The 21,376-nt window shown below is 43.3% G+C and overlaps 1 protein-coding gene across 4 annotated transcripts in view; it reads right to left on the bottom strand.

Moving 5' to 3' along the window:
• Window positions 1-21,376, bottom strand: part of DOCK5 (dedicator of cytokinesis 5) — a 281,525-nt gene that overhangs the window by 150,810 nt on the left and 109,339 nt on the right. For all 4 annotated transcript variants that reach the window (XM_044940174.2, XM_044940175.2, XM_044940173.2 and 1 more), the window contains exon 5: window positions 20,567-20,663. In XM_044940174.2, the coding sequence (XP_044796109.2) occupies window positions 20,567-20,663 (97 nt within the window). The remainder of the gene's footprint in view (window positions 1-20,566; window positions 20,664-21,376) is intronic.

The following is a 21,376-nucleotide window of genomic DNA, read 5'->3' as shown; positions in this document are numbered from 1 at the left end:
ACAACTAAAGAGTTCACATGCTGCAACAAGACCCAGCGCAGCCAAATAAATAAATAAAAATAAATATTAAGAATAATCAGGAAAAACTGTTTTGTGCATCCTTTTTGATACACCAATATATGCCACCACCCTCTGTATACTGTGAGACCACTTTTTTTTTATTCATAGGTGGAAAGTCATGATACAGTTGGATAACATATTCTTCCAGAATTATCAAGAATATTATAATCTCCTGTAAAAACAATGCCAAAAAAAAAAAGCCGCACAAAGAAGTGTCTGATGGCTGTCAGGCACGTTCCTTAGTGATGCTCTTCTACATCCATCCCAGGGAAGATGCCTGGGCCAGGTATCAACAACAATCAAGGCTGATAATATGCAAGATACTCCTGAACAAAGAGGAAATGTAGGGGCTTCCCTGGAAGTTCTATGGATAAGACTCTGCCTTCCAACGCAAAGGGGGTGGGTTCAATCTCTCATAGGGAACTAAGATTCCGAATCCTGCATCCCACAGGGTGTGGCCAAAAAGTAAAAAAAAAAAAAAAAAAAGAGTACATGTGGAGTAAAGGGTCCTTAACCTAAGAGCGGACAGTGAAGACAGCAATGGGATTAGAGGTGAGAGCCCTTCAAGAAGTTCAAGGTTCTAGGCAAACAGAGAGGAAAGAGATGAAGAACACCTTTATCTGTGATTGCAATACTCTCTGATAATCCCCTGAGAAGGAAACGGCATCCACTCCAGTATTCTTGCATGAGAAATCCCATGGTCAGAGGAGCCTGGTGGGCTGTAGTCCACAGGGCCCCAAAAGAGTCAGACATGACTTAGCATCTAAACAACTACTGCCAATGCCAATGATCTGAAAGCACAAAACACAAAAGCTGATTAAAATCATGAAACCACCTGCATTTTAGGCTTTTAGCATTTTCTGAATTATCTCTTCCTCATCAGTCTTTAGAAAAACACAAATGAAACTTTTTTTAAAATCTCATTTTTGAAAAGAAGAGGTAAACTAACCCTGCTTTTTTATTCATTCATTTCCATATAAAATATTTCCATGTCCTTGTCTTTCAAACTGAGAAGTCAAGCCCATAAAATTTTGCCTTTCAAAGCCTCTAGGCAGAAAAGGATCTTTTATTTCTTGCAAATTGTCTGCTCCTAGTTTTTCCCCCCGAATATTTTCTCATTTTAATTAAGATATTAGGTCTTATAATACAGTAAAGAAAGAGCTCCAAGTCTCCAGGGACTACCTATGAGAGATAGCTCTTTGTGTGGGGTACTTTTTCACAAGTTCTTGGTCTCAATTATATTAGACACTATCCAAGGCAATTTAATTATTGCCTGTCCATATCAGCCTGGTTTGCCAAGAGTTCCCCCCAAGAAGTATGAAGACGGCCATTCTTCTCGCGATCACTGTGCCAAGTTAGTTCTGAATAGACAAGCTGGAACACACCAAAGGATGCAGTCTCCGACTGTAAGAAAATGGATTTTATTACCACATTCCTAAGATTGTTCGAAGAGGATGTTCTGGGCAGGAGCTGGTTCCTGACACTTTATGGATTCCTGGGAAAGCAAGTGAGAACAGGAGAGGGGAAAATCAAGCTCTGCCTATAACACCAGGAGTCAAGGACTCAGGCCTCCATCTTTACCCCCCGTTCGTGTGTCTCTCCTACTATCTCTAGCCCGACTAATTTCAGTCTTTGTACTAGCAGGCTTTCCCTGGTGGCTCAGGGGGCTAAGAATCCATCTGCAATGCAAGAGACATGGCAGACATGGGTTCAATCCCTGGATCAGGAAGATCCTCTGGAGAAAGCAATGGCAACCCACTCCAGTAGTCTTGCCTGGAGAATTCCATGGAAAGAGGAGCCTGGGGGGCTTCATACAGTCCATGGGGTCACAAAGAGTCAGGCACAGCTGAGTGACTGAGCGTGCACACACATTGTCACATAATTCAGGAGGGCAAGGAATGTATTTAATAATGTCTTTGATCCTCCCTGCAAAAGTCAGCACAAGTCTGGACACAGGAGTGAACGAAAAGCAAACTGTGACAGCTCGGATTTAAAATGACACCCTGGTTTCAGTTCAAGGAACTTTTTAAAATTAATTTTTATTGTAGTTGCTTTACAATGCTATGTTACATTCTGTTGCATAGCAAAGTGAATCAGTTATACATATACATACATCCCTCTTGGTAGGATTTCCTTCCCATTTAGGTCACCACAGAGCACTGAGTAAAGAGCTCTGAGCAACACAGTAGGTTCTCCTGAGTTGTCGAGCTACACAAAATAGAGAAATCTAAATATTCCTCCAACCAGACAGTATAGATATTTCTGCATTTGCTGAAAACTTCTCCCTCTTGGCAATCTTTGAGGTTTCACTTTTTACATTTCTATTCTGGGTATCTTTTTATGATTTTTATGGTTACCTGGGGGTACAGGGAGAAGAGAAGGGATAGACTGGGAGATTGGGACTGACATATAAACACTACTATATATATAATAGGTAACTAATAAGGACCTACTGTACAGCACAGAGAATGCTACTCAATGCTGTTATGACCTATATGGGGAAAGAATCTAAAAGTGTGGGTATATGTATATATATAACTGATTCACTTTGCTGTACATCTGAACTAACACAACATTGTACATCAATTACACAGCTATTCTTGTTATTTAGTCACTAAATCGTGTCCGACTCTTTAACCCCATGGACTGCAGCCTGCCAGGCTCCTCTGTCCATGGAATTTCCCAGGCAAGAACACTGAAGCAGGTTGCCTTTTCCTTTTCCATGGGATCTTTGTGACCTAGGGATCAAACCCATATCTCCTGCAAGGGCAAGCGGCTTCTTTACCACTGAGCCACCTCCAATACAAATCATATTTAAAAAAAAAAAAAAAGAATTTCTGGAGATTAAAATCAAAGTGACAGGAGGAAAAGAAAAACAGCTTTGTGTTCAATAGTAACAGGAATACAGAAACCATCCATTGAGTAAATTAGACATTCCAGGGTCATGGAGACAATGGTATCACTCACGGGGTGTCAGAAAACCCAAATTCTATTCTCCATCTTCTTTCCCAAATAATGCAGACCACAGTCAAAAGCCTCCTCTCTGGCCTTCTACTTCATCTCTCCCTCTGCAAAAGAATCAGTGTTTCCTCTGCTCACCAACCTCTCCTCTTCCATGTAAATGTTCTTTGCTGGAAGTATAGGAATTTACTTAATTTCTATCTTTAATTTGATTACCAACTTGCTAAGTGACTGAGCAAATTATTCCCTCTGGGATATGACCATCTGTAAAATAAGGGGACCAGCACTGAGATCCGTTCCCCAGGATAAGTGTCTTGGAGTCTGAGATATTAAATTCAATTACTCCTCTAAGCAACTTCCTGATTAACTGTATCTGACCATCTCACTCTGATGTATTCACACACTGGGGTGGCTCTATATCCAATTGCCCCATATAATAGCTCTTCAAAATGAATCTCATGTCTTTTCCGAGTATCTGGACCCCATGGGATCCAGGATGGTATCCAGGTCTCTCTGTGTACTGTGCTGCACTGATCCTCAGTTCTGGGAAGACGGGTACCACACCTTCCCACTCAGTCTAGTGCTTTCTCTCTCTGTCAGACAAAGAGACAGGCTGGCTAGTGAAAGCTCAGTTTTTAAAGAAAAGATTCCAGTAAAAGACAGTTTTTGTCTCTGGAAGCAGTGCAAGAAATCCTAAAAGCCAGGTACCAAAGTCAGAGGAAAACAAAACTGGAAAAATACCCAAAGCATCCCCTCTACCCTGTTTTGGCCGTCATCCCACCTCCTCTTGCCTCTCGTGAGAGCCACACACTGAAACAGGGCTTGTGACCCACAGAGGAAGGACTCTGACACCAGGACAAAGATTTCTATAGCAATTTTCTGTCCTAAGCGATCAGATGTCAGTTTCAACCATGAAGCCAGCTTAAGTACTGAAAGAGTCAATTCCTAGGCAGACTGATAAGTAGTCCAGGGTTCCGAGGAGGAGAAAGGGTTTGGGGTTGGTTCTCAAGGAGGAGATAGGGGTCTGGAATTTTCAAGGAGGAGGAAAGGACAAAGGCTTTTTTTCCCCTCTATATTCCTTAGTCACATAGAACGTTTTTTTCTTTAAACCCAGAATTGATGATCACACAATAAACAACTCAGTTTAAACTCTGTAGAGTCAGCAAAAACAAGACCGGGAACTGACTGTGGATCAGATCACGAACTCCTTATTGCCAAATTCAGACTTAAATTGAAGAAAGTGGGGAAAACCTCTAGACCATTCAGGTATGACCTAAATCAAATCACTTATGATTATACAGTGGAAGTGAGAAATAGATTTAAAGGACTAGATTACCTGATGAACTATGGATGGAGGTTCGTGACATTGTACAGGAAACAGGGATCAGGACCATCCCCATGGAAAACAAATGCAAAAAAGCAAAATGGCTGTCTGAGGAGACCTTACAAATAGCTGTGAAAAGAGGAGAAGCGAAAAGCAAAGGAGAAAAGGAAAGATATAAGCATCTGAATGCAGAGTTCCAAAGAATACCAAGGAGAGATGAGAAAGCCTTCCTCAGCAGTCAATGCAAAGAAATAGAGGAAAAAAACAGAATGGGAAAGACTAGAGATCTCTTCAAGAAAATCAGAGATACCAAGGGACATTGCATGCAAAGATGGGCTCAATAAAGGACAGAAATGGTATGGACCTAACAGAAGCAGAAGATATTAAGAAGAGGTGGCAAGAATACACAGAAGAACTGTACAAAAAAGAGCTTCATGACCCAGATAATCACGATGGTGTGATCACTCACCTAGAGCCAGACATCCTGGAATGTGAAGTCAAGTGGGCCTTAGGAAGCATCACTACAAACAAAGCTAGTGGAGGTGATGGAATTCCAGTTGAGCTATTTCAAATCCTGAAAGATGATGCTGTGAAAGTGCTGCACTCAATATGCCAGCAAATTTGGAAAACTCAGCAGTGGCCACAGGACTGGAAAAGGTCAGTTTTCATTCCAATCCCAAAGAAAGGCAATGCCAAAGAATGCTCAAACTACCGCACAATTGCACTCATCTCACACGCTAGTAAAGTAATGCTCAAAATTCTCCAAGCCAGGCTTCAGCAATACGTGAACCGTGAACTTCCAGATGTTCAAGCTGGTTTTAGAAAAGGCAGAGGAACCAGAGATCAAATTGCCAACATCCGCTGGATCATGGAAAAAGCAAGAAAGTTCCAGAAAACATCTATTTCTGCTTTATTGACTATGCCAAAGCCTTTGACTGTGTGGATCACAAGAAACTGTGGAAAATTCTGAAAGAGATGGGAATACCAGACCACCTGACCTGCCTCTTGAGAAATCTGTATGCCGGTCAGGAAGCAACAGTTAGAACTGGACATGGAACAACAGGAAATCGGAAATAGGAAAAAAAGAGTTCCAAATAGGATAAAGAGTCCATCAAGGCTGTATATTGTTACCCTGTTTATTTAACTTATATGCAGAGTACATCATGAGAAATGCTGGACTGGAAGAAACACAAGCTGGAATCAAGACTGCCAGGAGAAATATCAATAACCTCAGATATGCAGATGACACCACCCTTATGACAGAAAGTGAAGAGGAACTCAAAAGCCTCTTGATGAAAGTGAAAGAGGAGAGTGAAAAAGTTGGCTTAAAGCTCAACATTCAGAAAACGAAGACCATGGCATCCGGTCCCATCACTTCATGGGAAATAGATGGGGAAACAGTGGAAACAGTGTCAGACTTTATTTTTCTGGGCTCCAGAATCACTGCAGATGGTGACTGCAGCCATGAAATTAAAAGACACTTACTCCTTGGAAGAAAAGTTATGACCAACCTAGAGAGCATATTCAAAAGCAGAGACATTACTTTGCCAACAAAGGTCCGTCTAGTCAAGGCTATGGTTTTTCCAGTGGTCATGTATGGATATGAGAGTTGGACTGTGAAGAAGGCTGAGCACTGAAGAATTGATGCTTTTGAACTGTGGTGCTGGAGAAGACTCTTGAGAGTCCCTTGGACTGCAAGGAGATCCAACCAGTCCATTCTGAAGGAGATCAGCCCTGGGATTTCTTTGGAAGGAATGATGCTAAAGCTGAAACTCCAGTACTTTGGCCACCTCATGCGAAGAGTTGACTCATTGGAAAAGACTCTGATGCTGGGAGGGATTGGGGGCAGGAGGAGAAGGGGATGACAGAGGATGAGATGGCTGGATGGCATCACTGACTCGATGGACGTTGAGTCCAAGTGAACTCTGGGAGTTGGTGATGGACAGGGAGGCCTGGCGTGCTGCGATTCATGGGGTCGCAAAGAGTCAGACACGACTGAGCGACTGAACTGAACTGAACTTACTAACTCTACCATGTGCTTGTGTGAATGAATGACATGCCCTTCATGAAGTGAGCATTGAGCCCTGCTCTTCGGTTTCCCAATGACTCATAATGACTGAAGGCAGCCCCAAAGGGGGAGCCTTATCGGGGTTTTAACCAACCTATCAATGCCAAGAGACACCCAACATCCCTTTGAGGGGAGCAGTCAGAAATGCGCGAAGCATGTGCACTGAACTTTCCTTTCTTGGTCAGCTTTTTCTGGTCTCTTTGTCCACTTCATAATCACGTGGGGAATTAGAACTACTAACTTAATCTGTTGGATCATAGACTTTCAAGGGACTTGTGACCCATGCTGTTATTGTGTACTTTTCCTTAGAAACCCCATGTATGGAAGCGCTTAGCCTTGTTAGAGTAGGCAAGCCTTGCTACAAAGTTCCTAGGAGCCCCTATGGAGAGAGGTGGAACTCTAGCTCCAGGGATGACTCTCAGGCTAGAGGTTACTAGCTTGGCTGCCTGCCTCAGGGGCCAGCGACCTGAAAGTGAGTCTCTGTCATGGCTGTGCCTCCTCTCTATGTGGATGGAAGCACTGCTGGTGACCGTGAGGTTTTTGAGGACACAGATCGGGAATTGCAGGATTGGTTCAGATTGGAAGTACAGTGGGCTTCTTCCTTTGGTAGTGCTAGCTCTTAGTGGACCAGAGGAGGCTCTCTGGTGGCTTTTGTCTCAACTCCTTAGATATTCTTTTGTGAAAACTATGGAAATGAACTGGAAGGATTGGTCCTAGTAGCTCGAAGACAAAAATCACCTTTTCCTCACTAGCCAACCCTCCACCACCTCTTTTGCTATACTGACGTGGCAGTGACTCACCACTTCTACTGAGGTCAGGACTGCACTCAGGAATGGGCACAGGCACACATAAGATGGATCCCTCCCCCAGTAGGCATAGCTTGGGAAACATTCCGGGAAAGCTACTCTGCTCCACCCCAGGTGGCATCAGAGAAAAGGGCAAATCAAAGGTTTTGGTGGTATGAAACTACGTTGGTCTGGGATGCCATCAGGTCTACCCCTGTTGCATCCCCACCCCGCCTTGGTGGTAGAACCGGGAGGGACGAGTAAGATGCCTGTGTTGGTAAGGGACAGACTAAGTCCGACCAGAGATGGACAGCTTCAGTGGAGAGTCTGTCTACACCCCCATCTAGAGCAGGAAAGGACTCTTCTGTTACAAAGAAGCCACAGCTGTGGATGCTTCTTTTTTCTCCCTTATAGATTGGAGCTAACAGTTCCAAAACCACTCCTTTAAAATGTATTAAAAAAAAAAAAAGCTGGGACAAGTTGGATCCCCAGAATTTAAAAAGACATGCCTGATCTTCTTCTGTGATACTGAATGGCCACGGTATCCTTTGGAAGATGGGGAGCACTGGCCTGTTAAAGGGTCTTACAACTAGACCAGTTCCATAGAAAAGAAATGAGAAGAAGTGACATGTGTTGTTCTTTACCTCTCTGAGAGACATGCCAGACTTATGTCATAAGGGTGCAGATTTGGATGTGAAACCTTCAGCTGCCTCCTGTTCTCTTACTTTGCCCCTGTATCTGGGGCTCCCAACTGAATAGGCTGAGAATCAGGGCACCCTTTCAGTAGGGGTTGCCTCAGTCTCAGTAGAAATTCAAACAGTACCAATTGCGGTCAAGACTATTTAGAGGATTCAGAAAAGTATATAACTAAAGAGCCTCTTGATGAAAGTGAAAGAGGTGAGTGAAAAAGTTGGCTTAAAACTCAACATTCAGAAAACAAGATCATGGCATCCGGTCCCATCACTTCATGGAAAATAGATGGAAGAACAGTGGAAACAGTGGCAGACTATTTTTGGGGGCTCCAAAATCACTGTAGATGGTGACTGCAGCCATGAAATTAAAAGATGCTTACTTCTTGGGAGAAAAGTTATGACCAACATAGACAGCATATTATAGAGCAGAGACATTACTTTGCCAAGAAAGGTCCATCTAGTCAAGGCTATGGTTTTTCCAGTAGTCATTTATCGATATGAGAGTTGTACTATAAAGAAAGCTGAGCACCAAAGAATTGATGCTTTTGAACTATGGTGTTGGAGAAGACTCTTAAGAGTCCCTTGGACTGCAAGGAGATCCAACCAGTCCATCCTAAAGGAGATCAGTCCTGAATATTCATTGGAAGGACTGATGTTGAAGCTGAGACTCCAATACTTTGGCCACATGATGCAAAGAGCTGACTCATTTGAAAAGACCCTGATGCTTGGAAATACTGAAGGCAGGAGAAGGGGACAACAGAGGATGAGATGGTTGGATGGCATCAGTGACTCAATGGACATGAGTTTGAGTAAACTCTGGGAGTTGATGATGGACAGGGAGGCCTGGCACGCTGCAGTCCATGGTGTCACAAAGAGTCAGACACTACTGAGCAATTGAACTGAACTGCAAAGTATATAGAAGCCTTTATGGGACTAACTTTACTTTATGACATTACTTAGAGAGATGTAATGTATGTCTTGGGACAGATGCTGACTCCTGACTTGAGAGCTTGAGTTTTGGGGGAAGCTACTACTTTTGGAGATGAATGGCTTGAACATGAGACAAGGGGAAAGAGGGAACATGAAATAGCCCTCCTTCCTACTGGGAGCCAAACAGTTTCCATAACATAGCCACTTTGCCAGATGTACTCTTATAGGACTTAAGTAAGCACACGCTAAGACTTTAAACTATGCTCAGTTGGCTGACATAGAACAGGGAGAGAAGGAAATTCCTGATAAAACTCCTAGTATAGACTACAGGAGGCTCTCCACAAGTTTACTGATGTCAGTCTTGAAAGTGCAGAGGAGGAATGATCTTAAAAGACAGATTTCTCACTCAGTCAGCTCCAGATGTCTGCTGTAAGTTACAAAACCAGGCGCTGGACCAAATCAATCTTTAGGAAAACTGTTACAGCTGGCTCAGACTGTATATTATGGTAGAGAATACAAGGAAGAAAATAAGAGGCAAAAAAGAACCAGGCAAAAGACTGAAGCCCCAACAAAGGCTGTTTGACCTGCTCTGAAACAGCCTGAGAAAAATGCCCAGAGGGACCCAGGTGAAAAGGGCCGGACTTGTTATTACTGTGGAAAGAGGGTATCTCGAGGGAGATTGCCCTCAGGCCTCTAAGCTGCCCCTGGCTCCATGTTCTGTCTGCAAAGGACCATACGGGAGAAGAGACTGCCCTCGTAGGTGTAGGCCCCAGGGTTCAGACTCTCAAGAGAATCAGGACTGAAGGTGTCCCCACACAAGCTCCCATCCTAGTAACACTTGAGGAACCCCGGGTATTATAACTGTGGAGGGCCAATCAGTCGATTTTCTTTTGGACACTAGGGCAACTTTCTGCTCACTAAAGCCCCTGGTTTGCTTTCCTCCTGATCCACTACTGTAATGGGGCTGTCTGGACAAGCCAAATATTTTTCAATCATTGATTTGAAGGATGTTTTCTAGAGTTAGACCTATATTAGATAATCCTCTACCTATGACTTCAAGACAACTGAAAGGATTCTTGGCATTACAGGCTACTGCCACATTTGGATTCCACATTATGGGGAATTTGCCTGGCCTTTATATAAACTTATAACTGAGACTCAGCAGGCCCAAACCAACAAACTGGTTTGGTCTCTAGTTACTCAAAAGGCTTTAAGGCTCTTCAAATTGTTCTCTTGTAGGTTCCAACTTTGAGCTTGCCCACAGGCTCAGAGTTTAGTCTTTGTTACTGAAAATAAAGGCTATGGCCACATTGCTTAAGGGTAATTGTTACTATTGTTTTGCTAATGCCTAAAGCTTATAAGCTTATTAATGGGCGAAATTTTACTGTACTGACTTCTCATGATGTAAGTGGGATCTTAAACTCTAAAGTTCAGAGCAACAGTGCTCCAGCTTTAAAGCTGCTGTAACTCAAGGGGTGTCAAAAGCTCTAGGAATAGAATATCACTTACACTGTTACTGGAGACCCCAATCTTCAGGAAAGGTAGAAAAAAGCTAATGGCATTATTAAGAGACATCTGCATAAGCTAACTCAGGAAACACAGGACGGTTTAAAGTTTTACCCATAGCTTTAATGAGGGCTCAAACTGCTCCTAAGAAGAAGGGACTGTCTCCATGACAGACTGTTTCCCTGCACAGATATTGTCATAGATCCTGAAGCCTTAAAATTAACTATGTGACTCAGCTTTCAGCTTTTCAAAAGACATTACCAGGAGGTTAACACCTGACCCAGCCTTTGATTCAAACAAGCCACTGTTGAGCTAGGAACTGAGATGGGCCTGAGGATCTAGGTGGGCTTGCTTCTGCTGGCTCCTAAAGTCCTGATGTCTGCCGTTTGAACCTCAAGACAATGCCTTCTTGTCCTGGACTCATTCCTATGCTGCATTCCACAATCAGTCTAATTGCTGGGTCTGTGGAGCACTCCCTTCCTCATCAATTGAAGACTTCCCAAGGTGAGTTTCTTCACTTCAAGGAAAGGACTGTCTTCAACTCTGAGAATATCTTCACCAACAACAATCATATATGACTCCTCTTCTTGATCTGATGACATCTAACAATCCTAAGACAGACTGATGCAACTATGGACATAATGTAACTTTTATTTCGATTATGTTTTAACTTGGTTTAATGACCATTTTCCTGCACATAAGAAAGTAAATGGGTCTAGATATGGTGGGTTTCTACCTGATGTTTATCAAATATGGGATGAGGTCATACGGCTAACTCCTAAAAAGGGACTCGTACTATCTAATGCTCCCATGTGCTGGGAACAAATAGAGCCATCCCCAGAAGTCAGCCAACTTAATTATAACGATTGGAAACAACTGGGACTTTTGCCTCAAGAAATATACAATGCAATCATTCCTATGTTTTCCAAACCCAGTTTAGGTCCTCCTCTTGCCTGGCCAGGAACTGATTGGGACTGGATCCCTCAGTCATGCTGGTTTGCTCCAAATGGGACCTATTGGCTATGTGGCTCTAACCTATGGGTGTGGCTTCCCCCTGGCTGGATAGGAAGATGCACCCTAGGTCTAACTTTTATTCATAGCTTCTTATTTTCAGAGCTTCCAGAGAAACCTATTAATCTGCCACACTTTAAAACTCCTTGGGCAATATCTGTATTTCACTGGTACGATCATCTGGCTACAATATTCGTTCTCTCTGGGAACTACAGATCAGATGTTATACTACAAGTTGATGCTCTGACTAACGTTCAGCCCTTAATGCTGAACAAATACAAATTAAAAAGGTGGTTTTACAAAACAGATTGGCCTTAGATTTTCTAACAGCTGCACAAGGAGGAACTTGTGCCATTATTCATATCCAATGCTGTACATACACAACAGATGTGAGTACGAATGTTACTCACTTTACTGAACACATGAATAAGATGATTCAGGTTTATGGATTCTCCTGAAGCCTCAGTCACGTCACTTTGCGAACCATTAACTAGCTCCCCACAGTGGAAAACTATCTTAACTGTAATAATTATAATTGTTCTCTTTCTACTGTTTGCTCCCTGCTTCTCTAACTGTGTAACTGGATTTGTTTCTAACCGTTTGAAAGCTTTTAAATTACAAATGGTTGTCCAGGCTCCTACCAGTGCCACAACCTCCTCCAACTATTACTTGGGGCCCCTGGATCAGAGACCCTCAATATGAGGGTTAGGAAAATATGTTGCCTCAACAATTTAGGAACCAAGAAGCTGTTATGGAATGAAAATGATGCCCATTTCCCTTGGCATCATAATTCTACTAAAAGAAAAGGGGGGAGAGAAAGTCAATTCCTAGGCAGACTGGTAATCTGCCTAGGAGATCCTCCAGGATCTCCGAGGAGGAGAAAGGGGTCTGGGGTTCTCAAGGAGGAGGAAAGGACAAACCCCTTTTTTTTTTCTCTCTACATTCCTTTTTTTCTATAAACCCAGAACTGATGATTAGAAAACAAACAACTCAGTTTAAACTCTGTAATAAGGACTATATAACAACAATGTATTCTGCTTGAGAACAGTTTCTCCTTCCTGAAAACCTTCTGACTAATCCTGATATCTTAAAATGCATATTGTGGAAGTGCGTCTGATTCAGTTCAGTTCAGTCGTTTAGTTGTGTCCAACTGTTTATGACACCATGGGCTGCAGAACGCCAGGCTTCCCTGTCCATCACCAACTCCCGGAGCTTGCTCAAACTCATGCCCATCGAGTCGGTGATGCCATCCAGCCATCTCATCCTCTGTCGTCCCCTTCTCCTCCTGCCCCCAATCCCTCCCAGCATCAGTCTTTTCCAATGAGTCAACTCTTCGCATGAGGTGGCCAAAGTACTGGAGTTTCAGCTTTAGCATCATTCCTTCCAAAGAAATCCCAGGGTTGATCTCCTTCAGAATGGACTGGTTGGATCTCCTTGCAGTCCAAGGGACTCACACGAGTCTTCTCCAACACTACAGTTCAAAAGCATCAATTCTTTGGTGCTTAGCTTTCTTTATAGTCCAACTCTCGCATCCATACATGACTACTGGAAAAAGCATAGCTTTGGCTAGACGGACCTTTGCTGGCAAAGTAATGTCTCTGCTTTTTAATATGCTGTCTGCTGCTGCTAAGTCGCATCAGTTGTGTCCAACTCTGTGCGACCCCATAGACGGCAGCCCACCAGGTTCCCCCGCCCCTGGGATTCTCCAGGCAAGAACACTGGAGTGGGTTGCCATTTCCTTCTCCAATGCATGAAAGTGACAAGTGCAAGTGAAGTCGCTCAGTTGTGTCTGACTCTTAGCGACCCCATGGATTGCACCCTACCAGGCTCCTTCGCCCATGGGATTTTCCAGGCAAGAGTACTGGAGTGGGGTGCCATTGCCTTCTCTGAATATGCTGTCTAGGTTGGTCATAACTCTTCTTCCAAAGAGCAAGCCTCTCTTAATTTCATGGCTGCAATGACCGTCTACAGTGATTTTGGAGCGCAAAAAAATAAAGTCTGACACTGTTTCCTCATCTATTGGCCATGAAGTAATGGAACCAGATGCTATGATCTTAGTTTTCTAAATGTTTTAAGCTAACTTTTTCACTCTCCTCTTTCACTTTCATCAAGAGACTCTTTAGTTCTTCTTCGCTTTCTGCCATAAGGGTGGTGTCATCTGCATATCTGAGGTTATTGATATTTCTCCCAGCAATCTTGATTCTAGTTTATGCTTCATCCAGTCCAGCATTTCTCATGATGTACTGTGCATATAAGTTAAATAAGCAGGGTGATAATATACAGCCTTGACGTACTCCTTTCCTGATTTGGAACCAGTCTGTTGTTCCATGTCCTGTTCTAACTGTTGCTTCTTGACCTGCATACAGATTTCTCAGGAGGCAGATAAGGTGGTCTGGTATTCCCATCTCTTTCAGAATTTTCCATAGTTTGTTGTGATCCACGGAGTCAAAGGCTTTGGCGTAGTCAATAAAGCAAAAGTAGATGTTCTTCTGGAACTCGCTTGCTTTTTTGATGATCCAGCGAGTGCTGGCCCTAGGTTCTATTTGGCTGGCAAATTTTCAATGAGAGGAGACCGAAACTTTTAACAAAGAACATTTTATTAAATTTTTATTTTTATATATTTATTGGCTGTGCCATGTGACATGCAGGATCTTAATTCCATGACCAGGGATGAACTCCTGTTCCCAGCAGTGGAATTCAGAGCCTTAACCACTAGACCAGAGAAGTCTCATTAATGAAGCTGTTGTTTAGTTGCTAAGCTGTATCCAACCCTTTGTGGCCCCATGGACTGTAGCCTGCCAGGCTCCTCTGTTCATGGGATTTCCTAAGCAAGAATATTGGAGTGGGTTGTCATTTCCATTTCCTGGGAATCTTCCTGGACCAGAGATTGAACCCATGTCTCTTGCATTGGCAGGCAGATTCTTTACCACTAAGCCACCGGGAAAGTCCGTATCAACAGAGTACATTTTAGCAATTAAGTTCACTTGATTCAATAAGACGTATTAACCACCTTCTACCGCCAGGCTCTTTTGTGATCTCTTTCCCATAAGAGAATCAGATCAAGTTCAGTCTCAACTTGTATGAATAAAACAATTTGCCTGACCGAACCTCACCAAACCATTTCTCCAATTGGAAGGTGGGAAACAGTACTTAATCTCAGGGTGAGGTGAGAGAGGATGTGTTTATGACGACCAAACATCTCACAATTCCTGGGACAGTCTGTCTGAAAAAAAGTTTGACCCCAACACCCACACAAATATACTCTAGAGAATTCCTTGGCTGTCTAGTGTTTGGGACTTTGCGTTCTAGTGCAGGGAGAGTGGGGGGGCTCCAGTTTGATTCCTAATCAGGGAATTGGGATCCCACATGCTGCAGAGTGTGGCCAAAAATTAAATAAATAAAACTTGTTAAAAAATACAATCTAACTTGCCAGTTTTCAAGACCTGATTTTAAGTTGAGAAAACAGGACATTTGGAAGATGGGATAGAGATTTGTGCATATTCAGAAAGTGTAACTGGGTTGTTGCTAGAAAAGTAAACTTAAGATATTATATCTACCTGTCATGTAAAAGTTTTTCAACGCATAGGAGTCCACCCTTCTATCTGGGCAAGTTCATACGGAGCACGGAAGAAGGAGAAGAAACAACCGAAGTTCAGCTCACTGGATCTACTTTCCTTGGCTAGAGAAAACCTGAAAGATCCTGAGAGGCCACAGAAAATAAAAGATGAAATACTATTCACCTAATGTAGCCGAGTAACCCTGTGGCTGGAAGGGATCCCATGGGGTAGGTGACACAACCTTATACTACTTCAGGGCAAAATTCCACGTGGATCCTTTCATCACGAATCAACTCTTTCATGAAGCAGAGTTCTAAAGGGAGAGTCAGTCAGGGGCTGTGACATCTTGCCCACAAGATGCAGGCACTGTCCCAGGAGTTCGACACAGATTTTCCCTATTGAATTCTACAGCCAATCTGCAATGCATGTAAAATATATAATTACCACTGAGGCCGAAGAAAAGAAAACTTAGGAGGTCAAAGGACTTGCCCTCGTTTGTAAAATCCACCAGTGGAACACCATGAATCAAAATCTCTGCTCTCAGAATCTGTTCTTTTTGTTTGCATTTGTTTGTATTATCAGGTTTGTTATTTTTTCTGAATATAGTAAAAGTATATATACCAAGTAAGGGAGCAGGAAATGGCAACCCGCTCCAGTATTCTTGCGGGGAAATCCCATGGACAGAAGAGCCTGGGGGGCTACAGTCCATGGAGCTGCGTTAAGAGTCAGACATGACTTAGCAACCAAACAACAAAGGGAGCAAGTCAGAACTTTTTTTTTCCTGGCCACGTCATGCAGCTTATGGGATCATAGTTCTCTGACCAGGGATTGAACCCAGGCTTGCAACAGTGAAAGTGTGGAGTCCTACCCACTGGACCACCAGGAAATTCCCAGCAAGTCAGAATTTAAGAAACTGCTCTCTGTCTGCCCCAGTGTTGCCATTTTACCAGGCAACCACTTCCTCCTTCACCATGCTCCCTCCTTCCCTGTTCAAGCGCTGAAAACACACCCAGCACACGGGCTCCCGCTGAGGATCAGCAGTGCAGGCAAAGTGCACCAGAAACTGCAGTAAATTTGCATGATGCACTGGCATGCTCCCCCTTTCCTTTCTGGAAAGATCTCTGCCTCAGGACTGGAACCTAAGCTAAGGAGGCTCACAATTCTACGTGGAGAGACACGTAGCCTGGTTACTGAGAGCGCAAGGCCACACCACCTAAGAGGACAACACAAGCCAAAGGAAGTGGCCTTCATTTGGGCGGGGAGGTGGGGCGCAGAAGGGAGCTTCAGGGTCTCCAAGTTGGATCAAAGGAATGCCAAGCCAGGTTGTCCCCACGGGAGGACACCCAGGACGGCAGCTACTTCCAGCTAAAACATCAATACGCTCATGTCTGGAACTTCCCTCATGGTCCAGAGGTTAACACTGGGCCTTCCAATGCAGGGGGTGTGGGTTTGCTCCCTGGTCAAGGAGCTAAGATCCCACATGACTGGCAGCCAAAAAATCAAAACATAAAACACAGAAACAATATTGTGACAAATTCAATAAAAGCTTTAAAAATGGTCCACAGTAAAAAAAAAAAAAAAAAAAAATCTTAACAAAAACGGTCATGCTCACATTTGCAGGGTCCTCGATGGTTTGTCTGCACAATATTTCACAGCCACCCTCTTTTTATACCCTTATGACTCTATGGAGTCAGCAAGGCCCATTCTACATCATTTTTACAGAGGGCCCCAAATTCAGCAGACACATGGGGACTTCAAGCTCTAAAACCAGGGTCAGTTACAGAAGAGCCAGGATGAGAAAGCAGGCCTCCTAATTTCGAATCCCCATCTGTCCCCTACAGCTTTCTTCTTCGCCAAAGCACACAAGGAAGATAATTAAAAGAAAAATCAATAAATAATATTAATACAACAAAGAGAAAACAGGGAAAGAGTGGGAATTACCACTTCTTTCTAGTCTGAATGAATGGGTTCCCCTTTCCCTAGAACGGCCATCCCCCCACACTAAAACGTATTTATGGTAATTTCACAAGCTTACAGTCTGGATGTTAAGAAGAAACCAGAATTATACAAACATCTTTCCTTTCTAGAATAATTACATGGCTGGCCTTAATGTGGTTAATAGATTGCATTTTCCTCTCACTTAAGACACTATATCTACCTCCTAATTTTCTCATGAACTGAGGCTGAAAAGAAGAGAACTAAGACATGTGTTACAGAGAAATGCAGAGGTTCTAAGATGTTCTTATAGACACCAGAGAGAATGCCTAGTTTCATAATCAGTGGGAGAAAATGCATGAAAGATAGAAGTACTGATGTGTTTTAGTAAAATCTGTATTTATCTTTACACAGACTGAAGGAACTGACATAGAATCAGAAAACACACACGGATAAAAGTGTAGGGGTGTGTATATGTCATGAACGTGCACATGTGGATGTGAGCACACTTGTGTGTCTCAGAGTGTGTGGGGGGAGTGGACTGAAAGCTATAAATTTGGGTTCCTTTTCCTTTTTTCCCAGTGAAGGCTTGCTATTTGAGGCTTGCTACTTTGACATAAAAGATTTAAAAAAATTTTTTATTTTATATTAGGATATAGACAATTAACAATGTTGTAATAGTTTTAGATGGACAGTAAAGGGACTCAGCCACACATATACATGTATCCATTCTCCCCCAAACTCCCCTCCCATCCAGGCTGCCACGTAACATGGAGCAGAGTTCCCTGTGCTACACAGTAGGTGTTGGTTATCCATTTTTAAAAGAGCAGTGTGTACATGTCCATCCCAAACTCCCAAATTCTTGAGAAAGCATTTCAGAAATTCTGCCTGAAGTGAACTGTCAATGCTTTAGGAAGGGATGGGGGGAAAAAATGGAGAAAGCCAAGATTTCCATATGAAATGGATCATCTCTGAATGGGTGAGCCTTGTTACCAAAAGCAGGAACAAATTCTCAGCCTTATCAACTGATGAAGATTCCCAAACTGAGTGCCTTTTAGTCAAGCAACTGCAGCTATAAGTCATCAAAAAAATTCACAAATAAAAAATTATCTTATGAGAGTCAAATTAAGATGGGAAATGTGCCAGTCTCCAAGAAGGGGGTGGATTTTTTTTAAACTTAGAACCCCAATTCTGCTATTAAATAGTGGAATTTCCACACAGGAAGTTCCTCAACCACAGCTTAAGAGATCTGGAAGCCCAAATACATGAACCATGTATCTTCCTCTCTGCCTCACTTACTTCTCATTTCTGGTCAATAGCAGACTCAGCACAATTACCTGTGGACATGGACTAGACACAGAAAATGAACTCAAGCATGAGAGTTGTCTTTCAGCAAGCAGAAATGTCTAGTTCATCCCATGTTTGTATATTATAGCTATAAAAATCTCATTTCCCAGTACTTACTAGCTAACCCGTATCACCACTCACCAATTTCCAGAAAGAATTGGTTAAAAAACTAACTCATCCATCAACCTCGTTACATCCTCCACTAACCAATCAATTAACTGGCATGAGAGAGTGTTTTCAATAGAAAGACGAGATGATCGATGGGGATCAAAGGGCTTAAAACAGCATCTCTCTCCTCTCCTAGCTTGTGATTTAAGGACTTATAGGTCAGCTCTCTCCTGGGTGAAACATAAAGAGATCAAAAGATCACTTGCATTACAAAGGCAGCGTGCCCCAGGGGCCAGATCGACTTGGCAGTAAGTGCTCCCGGTCCAGGAGGAAACATTATGGATTGATGGGTTTAGAAGACACATTGTGAAGAAAAAAAATGACTTAAATGGGGCCTTGAAGGATGTGCTGGCAGAGAAAAATCACGTGCTTTTCCATAGAAGGGGCTGGTGATTTCTACTGCATGTCCATCCTATACAACCACTGCCCTGGGAGATGAAATATCTCACACTAACTCTTAGAAGTTAGGCTGAGTTTGATTCCTGCTTTTAGTACTGAGGGTCTAGAGTGAGGTGCTCTCAATAACTTAGTAAGACTGCCTTTTGAGAGTTAAAATGTAGAATACACACATGACTGAACAAAAACCAAGATGAGCATAGCCACATTAAAAAAAAAAAAGAGAGAGAGAGACTGCCTCCCAGGCACTGAGCTTAGTCCATTACTTCACTGATGTCATTCACACATAAGGGAATATACACTGCTGAGAATTCTTAGCCACGGAAGTCTGGAAAATGCCTACAGAAGGCAAAACTTAGTGACGCTTACCCATGAAGCCTACAGGAAAGAGGAAACTTTAGGAAACAGTGTCTGCGCATTTCAGTGTTGAGCAAAGAGCATCCTCAAGTGGACACGGGTGCACCCTTGCTGCCACGAGACTAGAGTTCTTGGTCTCCTGCAAGATGGCTGCCCCAGGTGCTAGCCTGATAAATATTTTTTTCTAATATACTGACTTGCATGTGGAATCTTTAGTTATGGCATTCAAACTGTTAGTTGCAGCTTGTGGGACCTAGTTCCCTGACCAGGGATTGAACCCAGGCCCCCTGCATTGAGTGTGTGAAGTCTTAGCCACTGGACCCCCAGGGATGTCCCCAGCCTGATAAATATTAAGTGCTAAATTTACTTGTCTTTAAAGACAGCAAAAATGTCAAATTTTTTTAGCTAGGCAAAAATTCATAATTTTCTAAAATATATATATTATCCATACTATATATGTATGCAAAAGCTTTTCTACTATGCTTGATAAAGGCTTGAGAAAGAAAAACTACAGCAAAAACAAGATGGAAAACATCAACTAAATGAAACGGGAACACTGAATATGTAGACTTACCTTGTCTTGATTACAAACCCACACACCCAACTTGGGAGGATGGTTTATGAGTGAGTGTGCTGGTTTCTGTGTCATTTCCCACTGACCTGGCCTGTTAGCATCCTGACGTCAAGCCATTATTGTGATCAACAGTACTACGAGTTGGCCTCAAAAAGAAGACTCTTTAGAGCATGGATTACCATGACCCACATGTAAGCATCGCTAAGGCACACTGGATACAGCAGGGAAAGCCACCCTCATGGGAGCCCTCAACGTGGCTGAGCACTGGCAAGTGCCAAATGCTTATTCACTGGGTTAGATGGAAAGGCTAAGAGCACGTCCTCCAATCTCTCCACTGATATTTTTAGTTGCTCAGTCATGTCCAACTCTAGGGGACCGCATGGATGGGAGCCCACCAGGCTCCTCTGTCCATAGAATTCTCCAGGCAAGAATATTGGAGACATTCTCATCTCCAGGGGATCTTCCTGACCCAGCGATTGAACCCAGGTCTCCTGCACTGTGGGCAGATTCTTTACTGTCTGAGCCACCAAGGAAGCCCTCCAATGATCAACTGGCGATGATAATTACATCTACTTTATAGGACTAGGACTGCTGTGATGATGAATAGTTCCCAGCACTTAGAAAGGATGATGGATTTGCAGTTGTCACCCTCATAACATTACAAGCAGCATGTCTGCTAGCCTAATGTCTTATGGGCACTTCCTCCACCACCCGTATCCTCAGCCGCCCTCCTCCAGGAAAATGGAAGTCTGCAGGTTATCAGCCATTGTACTGTCCATGTAAGATGCACTCACTCCACATACAGAGCTAAGGAATGGCTGACCTCTTGTAGCAGAACAGATGGGCTGAGGGCCCAAGAATAGTGCCACCAGCTCCAAGCCTGGGCATAACTCACCACGTACAGCTTGCGCCAGATGACAGCCCATTCCCGCAGTGTGGAGGTAAGCTCTTGCACCAGGGGGAGCTCCCCAGGAATCACGGTCTCGTTCTGCCTAAAAAGAACAGATACAGGCTCCCTTTACTCTGGGGGGATCATCGGTGATTTTCCTGATGGACGTCATGATCCTTAGAACTCAAAGATGGGGATGGGTTTGGTTGGTCTTGAAACCAAGCAAAACTTGTCCATTTAGGGGAGCTCTGGCAATTTTTATCACATCTAGCATTCAAGAAAAGAGAAAGAGCTTAACACACCATGATTCTCAAAATGAATTGTGTCTACAGTGGAATGGATATGGAGTCCAGCCTCTACTATCTCATTTTTTTTTTCTTCCGTTTTGCTTTTTTTCTGGTATTTTTTGTTGTTCTTTTTTTTTGGCTACACTCCATAGCTTGGGGGATCTGAGCTCCCGGACCAGGGACTGAACCTGGGCCCTAGCAGTGAAAGTGACAAATCCTAACCACTGGTTGTTGCTGTTCAGTCACTCATTCATGTTTGACTCTTTGTGACCCCATGGACTGCAGCACACCAGGCTTCCCTGTGCTTCACTATCTCCCAGAGTTTGCTCAAACTCACGTCCATTGAGTCAATGATGCCATCCAACCATCTCATCCTCTGTTGTCCCCTTCTCCTCCTGCCCTCGATCTTTCCCAGCATCAGGGTCTTTTCCAATAAGTTGACTCTTTCCATCAGGTGGCCAAAGTATTGGAGCATCAGCCTCAGTCCTTCCAATGAATATTCATGGGACTGCCAGGGAAATCCCTCTGC

The sequence above is a fragment of the Bubalus bubalis genome, chromosome 3 (genome assembly GCF_019923935.1).
Source record: "Bubalus bubalis isolate 160015118507 breed Murrah chromosome 3, NDDB_SH_1, whole genome shotgun sequence".
NCBI lineage: Eukaryota > Metazoa > Chordata > Mammalia > Artiodactyla > Bovidae > Bubalus > Bubalus bubalis.
Note: the sequence above shows the minus strand (reverse complement) of the source record. Positions and strands in the feature narration are given on the sequence as shown.